General features: G+C 27.2%; 1 protein-coding gene across 1 annotated transcript in view; it reads left to right on the forward strand.

The window, feature by feature from the left end:
- Positions 1-5,357, forward strand: part of LOC108689222 (Fanconi anemia group D2 protein) — an 8,589-nt gene extending 3,232 nt beyond the window's left edge. The window contains exons 5-15 of the mRNA XM_018195890.1: positions 1-53; positions 538-629; positions 831-1,005; positions 1,271-1,537; positions 1,651-1,981; positions 2,397-2,712; positions 2,796-3,002; positions 3,071-3,368; positions 3,548-3,765; positions 4,874-5,082; positions 5,174-5,357. Of these exons, the coding sequence (XP_018051379.1) occupies positions 1-53; positions 538-629; positions 831-1,005; positions 1,271-1,537; positions 1,651-1,981; positions 2,397-2,712; positions 2,796-3,002; positions 3,071-3,368; positions 3,548-3,765; positions 4,874-5,082; positions 5,174-5,311 (2,304 nt within the window). The 3' untranslated portion in view covers positions 5,312-5,357. The remainder of the gene's footprint in view (positions 54-537; positions 630-830; positions 1,006-1,270; positions 1,538-1,650; positions 1,982-2,396; positions 2,713-2,795; positions 3,003-3,070; positions 3,369-3,547; positions 3,766-4,873; positions 5,083-5,173) is intronic.
- The last annotated feature ends 1,947 nt before the right edge of the window (positions 5,358-7,304 follow it).

A 7,304-nucleotide genomic window follows, 5' to 3' on the forward strand; every position in this document is an offset into this window, starting at 1 on the left:
GTTGTTCGTGAATTACAGATACCAATGTTACAATTAGCGAGTAAACTATTAAAATCCGAAGAACGTGTGTTTATTATTTTTGCAATAGAATGGTTCCGATTACAGTTTCTCAGTCAAAAAGAAACATCGTTTAAGCAACGTGAGATAATAAAAAATATCATTCTTCTCATGGGTAATAATGATCAAACTGTGAAACATGCACTGACTGTACTTTGCAAAATGGCAGAGAATACAATAGAAAGAGATTGTTTAATATCACATTGTAATCATTTGAGAATTTTATTAGAAAAAGTCGATTGCTTTGGACTAGAAGAAGTTGGCACTTTGAGTGATTTGTTGCATGGATTATGTCTAACTGATAATTCCACTTCAGAATCTTTACGAGATGACTTGTTTATATTGTTGCAAAAACAGTTATCTATTGCGAAACCAGTGTAAGCCAAGTATAAAATTAATTAGAATAATATTTAAAAATATTATTAATTAAAAATAATATTTAAAGTTTTTGTAATGTACATATTGGATTACACATTTCAGTACAAAATGTAAAGGTGTTATGGGAGCAGTAATGGCAATAAAACATTTAGCAGGAAAAGCTGAAACATGCGATCAAGCTCTGAAGTTATTTAGTACGTTTATTTTATGCAATTTAAAAAATTGTATATACATGCGCACACACGCAGTATATAAATCGCAGTATATAAATCTCAAAAATGGATTCATGATAAAGTTTAATGTTCTTTGATGAATATTTCTTTCATAAATTGTTATGTAACAATTAATATAGTAATGAAAAATTTATTAACTTTTAATAGAAATATTTTATACAGATAAGGTAATGAAAAACGTAAAAAGTTGTTATAAATCGCAGTCTTTGTTCTATGATCAACTAACACAAGTAATTGAACAAACTGAACATATCAATATTGTTTTCATCGAAAAGATAAACAGCTACATTGAAAATGAGTTTGTTAATACATATATGACAGATAAAGTACAAACCAGGTAAATACGTTGTGCAATATTATATACTATATACATTATATAAAGTATATGTGTACAGTGTGGACCATTTAATTTATTCAGCCAATTTAAAGATTTCCTCAAAATCTTTAAATTTAAAACAAAAATGTTCAAAGATTGTTCAGTTAGTAGGGAAAAAAGGTGCTAATCTTGGTTGATTAATCATGTGAAAATTGTAATGATGATATTTAATTATAAAATATAAAAGAAACACAGATCTAAATAAAAATACATAATTTTTTATCAGGGAAGTTCTAGTACCTAAATTTGGACTAAATAATGCAGAAAATGAGCAATTTGCACCCCAAAACTGCATATTAAATTTTGGAGATAAAAGAAATGGTCCAATTGCATCCATACTATTTCGACTTCTTAAGACGTGTTGTATGAGACTTAGTGAACATGGAGATTTAGAGGATATAGATGCTCTTTTGGGGTGCGAAATGTTAATGCCAGAAAATTTTGATGTACCAGAATGTTCAACATTAGATCTTATTGTATGTGGTATTAATTGGTAAGTATTTAATTAAATCTTTTTTTATGTTGCAATAATATGCACATAATTTCTATGTATCTATTTTTTAAGTTCAGCTAAGATTGTAAATAACTGTAAGGGAAATGTTACAGGTTTAGAGAAATAATTTCAGGCTTTGTCACGCAAACTGATCCTTTACTGCGAGGACAAGTATTAAAACGTTTAGATATTTTAATATATTTGCAAAGTGAATTTAATATATTGCTACCATTATGTGACATTAAATATCAACCACCACCATGTTATTTTCATTATTATCCATTGCCGCCGTTTGTAAAAATTGAAAAGAAAATTAGTAAAAAAGGAAAGAAACCTACAAAAGAAAAGAAAATAAACACTTTTGTGACGATGAAGGATGAAGAGGAGATAGATTCTATATTGTATTCTAAAAATCCAGCATATTTCAGAAAATTTGACGCAAAGGTATCAAAAATAGTTTGTAACTTATATATGACTATTTTATTCACTTCTATTTTTAATAAATCTCAAGTATGCAGAAAAAATCCAAGTAATGAAAATTTTTATGGAGTTTATAAGTGATTATTGTTGTATTATATTATCAGAAATAGAATAACAACAGTAAACTTGATACAAGTAATTGAGATTTTACTGAAAAAGATCCAAAACAAAAAATTAAAACGTTTATATTTTCTTCATCTATTTATTCTTTAAAGCAATAGAAACTTGTATATTGCTTTCTAGTGTTTGCTCGTATTGATATTTTTATTACATATATATTCGATTTGCAATTAGAAAAATATCTAAGTGAGATACATAATTTTTAAATTATTATTACGAGTACTGATCATATTTGAAAATACTATGTAATGATATTTAGATAGCCTGCCTTTTGGATATTAAAATAGACATGCAGACATCGCAATCTGAGACACAAGGCATATCCATGAAACAAGTATGTTTTATTTTAAAAGAACTTTTGGCAATATTCGAAAGTGAACCTTCTGAGAACTTTGTGAAAGATTTAATATACTTATTACCAAATATTTGCTCAAAATTGGACGATGTTGTCAGCAAATTAAGACAAGATGACAATTATAATTTTCGAAAAGGTGCAAAATTATTATTGCACCTCCTCACCAGTATTTTTAATTGGAAAGGATTTTCGAGTGTAACATACAATACATTGTTACGCGGTGCGTTATTATTGTTGACTAATTACAAGAATTAAGTATCTAATATATAGATATATATTACTCATATTTTATTGATTTTTCAGAGGGATTACGTAGTTTAGCTAAACAAGTCAATGAAGAAAATACTTCATTGCGATCTTGTAAGGAACTTGTTGCAGAATCATACAAATATTTTGAATCGTTAACGGATATTGCTACCGAAATAGCATTAGCTACTGCTCTTGTCAATATGTGCCAATCATTAATGAAACATTCTGAGACTTATATCCAAGAACATAAGAGTAAACATGGTAAATGGTATAAGTATTTGATAAATGTTGAAATTTTGCAAATTTTTTCATTATATTATGGATTTCAGCAAAATTAGCACATGGATTTCTTTGCTTGGAATGGCCCGAAGACAAGCACACTGGTTCTCAATATAGATTATTTGTTATTCAGTTATTAAATAATTGGATAGATAATGAACCGTCGCCATTAGATACAGTAACATCAGTTTTAGAATGGTTACCAGATGAAGTCAGTAATTTTGAAAATATTCAAAGCTCTTTGACAAGAATACCTTCTGTGAAAAGAAATATTTTTAATTTGTTATATAAAAAATTATTTGACGGTTTAATTAAAGGTATAAACATATCATTATTAGCGGTCAACTCGTAAGTATTATTTTATTTCTTCAAAATGTAGAAGTCAAATTCATTTTAAAAAATGTTCAACGAATTTTATACTATTATTATATCATTATTGTTTTATATAGAATTATTTTTAAGGATTTATTAATATGAATACACATATAAGTTCTTTTAAAATTTGTTGAGCAAACCTTTTGTTTTAGAGATCCAAAAAGAATAAAGATATGGCACAATATTACTTTAAATGTTCAAAAACTTGTGCAAATTTGTAAAACTTTGAAAACAAATACTATCATACAACTATTTTTGCGTTACATGCCAATGTTAATAAAACAATTTCTAAATATTGGTATACCAATATTTGAATATAATCTGAAGTATCAAACAGATGATGTAACTAGTATTTTAAAAATGATGCAAAGTAAGGAATAATTATTTTTATTGATAAGAATTATGGAATAATTCCATAAAAACATAATTTCGTTTTAATAGATTATTTGATAAATTTAGAATCAATGTTTCCTTATTATCATGGAAATGTAAACAAAAATTTATTGTTATAAAGAAATTTGCCCATCTTTATATGAATTCTGAGTTCCTTGCGGCTAGTAACGGAATTTAGCTAAAATGAAAGATTATTGTTAAAAAATCAAAATGTTCCATAAAATTTTTTAAGTTACTATTTATTTAGAGATACTATTTAGAGATATTCTTTGAAACATTAGAAAATATATTAATAATTTTTTTTCTCAATGTCCAAGGTATTAGTTATAATGTTATTAAAAATTCTTTGTTCATTATAAGCAAGAATTCAATCGAGGTACGTAAATCGAACATTACACAATAACTTTTCGCGACTCCAATCATAGAAAATGATTAATACTTTATTTCCTACTAGTTTACAATATCTAGTTTGTTTGCTTACATTCAAATTTGTTTCAAAATTATATAAAAAAATTATATAAAAAAATTCTTTAATCTTATCTAGAAGTTTCAGAAAAATATTTAGAAAAAATTTGAGAATTTTTTTATAGGATTTCAGTAAATATCCTGAGTATACAATTTGTTATTAGTCGTAAGAGGCCTAAAATAGACAAAGTTTTTTGCTCAAATGAGTTTTGTATTTTTTTATTAAAGTTGTAAGCATCTAAAGTAGCAGATATATTTTAATTGTGATAGCTAATCTATTTATCTAATTCATAAAAAACTTTTCGTTTTCAATCGTTTTGTAGTTATAAAAAATTATTATCTGAATATTTTTATTGAAATAATTGTTTCTAAATTTATCAAAAAAATCTTTCAGTTAAGTTGAAATCTTAAATTATAAAACATTCTACAATAGAAAACCTCCTGGCTGCATTTGGACGCTCATACGCTATAAGTTTCATTCTATTTTTTTTTACATGTGTACGATAAAGATAGAATGAAATTTACAGTGCGTGAGCACATTCAAATCGATCGCAGCTCCTAATAACAGAAAATAAGTAAAAAGATTAGTTTTCTAATTTATTCATACATGTCATGTTTAGGTGGTACACGATACTTACATGCCATATGTTGCGACTGCACAGAAAAAAGGAATTTACTATTGTTTAAATATGTGCCTACAGCAAAATCTACATTAGAGAAATTAGTTTATAGTGTCAAAGGAATGTTGGTCCTTAATGATAGTGCAGCAGCATTTTGGATGGGAAATCTTGTCAATAAGAATTTAGACGGCCAGGAAATTTTTTCGCAGGTTTTTATCATTTTAGATTTTAATTTATTTTGTTTTGTATTGTGAATGAAATAAAACTTTATTAATAAAAATGAATTTATTATTTTTCTAGACATCATCAGAGGAAATTACTTTACCAGACATGAATACAAATTCGGAAGAATTAATAAATGCATCATCTGAAATTTTTGACTCCGATTTAGACGAAAATTTAGAAGAAATAGAAAATGATGATGTTGATGACTTGTAATCGTATGAGAAAGAATATAATATTCTGTGATTTAATTAGAAATCAGAAATAATATGTTATTAAAATATTATAGCATACTAAATTTTTTTTTATTAAAAAGACGCATGTTCGAAAAGATCTGTTTTTGTTGTGTTCGTGAAAGATAAAATCAATATTATTCATTTTTTGTAATTTTTAAAAGAATTCCGAGTGCTTAAAATTACATGTCAAGAATACATAAAAAATTGAATTCAAAGATGAAAAAATGCATGGCGTCGCATTGCGGCGGACATAGCCGTCTTCTTCTTGTTTCTTCTTTTTCTATTAATATCTAAGAACCCTGCCCCGGAGCTAACGCCCCACCATTCTCCTCTTAACAGAGTTTATATAAACGGAGTCCTCCAGAGGAACGGTTCAGTATCAGTGCGCTCCTCGCCTTGATGAAGTGAACAGCAAGGTTCACGAAACGTTGGTGTTATAAATTTTATTTCTTATTAATTTAAAAAAAAAACGAGCGCTTGTTAAAACTGTTAAAAGTTACTGTTAAAAGTAACTGGTCTGTTAAAAATCATGATAACATCTTGATAACATATGTTAAGATCAAAGTGATCGGGTTCCCCTAAAGTGCATATTACTTTAATTTTATTATTACTAATTCTGTCCGGTTTTATCTGTTTAAATTTTGATTTCAAAGAAAAATATCCGGTAAACTTTTAATATGGCAATTCTAGCAAGTTGAAGAAATAAATGAAATTTAATTTTATGTATAAAAACTCTCGAAATATAATGTCGAAAAAGATGAAAGAAATTTGATGAAATTTCATCAATGTTCAAGAGAAAGATACTTATATTCGTAACTTCGCTCTGTGTATGTGCGTGCGCGCGCGTGTGTGTGTGAGAGAGAGAGAGAAACAGAAAATATCTATTTGCATGTACATATACATATAAATGTATGCTATCATATATGTTGCCAAGTTTTCATTGTGCGCTGAGACACTATCTTTATCGCATATGTTTACGTTTTTTGCAAGATTTTATCGGGATCTATACTTTAATAGTACCCATTAAATCGACCTTGTCCATATTGCATCCCGCTGCTGACACTTTAAATTATTGAGAACTCCCATTCGATCTGGGATATTACTCGATAGACAGATCAGTCTCTTATAAGCAAATAATGGAATAAAAATCTCAAAGGAAGTTTTATTTAGTGTCCATACGATCTTTTTCACGTTAAATCATCCTCAGATGATATGTTTTCCATTCAACAATAAATACATTGCAACAATAAATACAACAATAAATACAGCAAATACATTGCAAAAATTTACTTCGAGAAAGAGCAGTTTAGTGCAGAAATAAAAAACAGACCTAATATATCTAATTAGAACTCATTCATTTTAATTTCTCTCTCTCTCTCTCTCTCTCTCTCTCTCTCTCTCTTCGGGATTGAAAAATAAAAATAAACGATTATTGGTTGTTTCGTTCACTTTCTTTCTCTACAGAAATATTAAATTTTTAATCAATCTGATGAAATATTAATGCTACCATTTATTACACGCAGTTGCGCATCTGTATATTTGTCGAGCAAACACATCATACGCAAAAAGAATGGTTTTGCTATATAATACGTAAAAAGAATTATGTTTGACCATCTAAATAATTATATTGGACGCTCAAGTCCGTTACTAAAATGTCAAAATATTTTACAGCATTATTATGCTTGAGGGTCTTACATAATTATTCTGATAGTCCAATAATTATTTTCAGATCTTTATCTAATCTAATTATTACTTAATTTTTATGTACTTCAGCAGAACCATTCTTTTCGATGAAAATCATTTGAAATGATCGATATGCAATGAATCCAACTAAAGCTAATTATTCATGAAAAGTTCGATTTATGTATTCAATAAGTCGAATATTCCGGAACAGTAAAAAAATTTTTACAGAATGTTCGAATATTAATGAATTTATAAAATATTGTATGAATACTTCTTATATATATATATAT

Source organism: Atta colombica, unplaced genomic scaffold (assembly GCF_001594045.1).
Source record: "Atta colombica isolate Treedump-2 unplaced genomic scaffold, Acol1.0 scaffold261, whole genome shotgun sequence".
Lineage (NCBI taxonomy): Eukaryota > Metazoa > Arthropoda > Insecta > Hymenoptera > Formicidae > Atta > Atta colombica.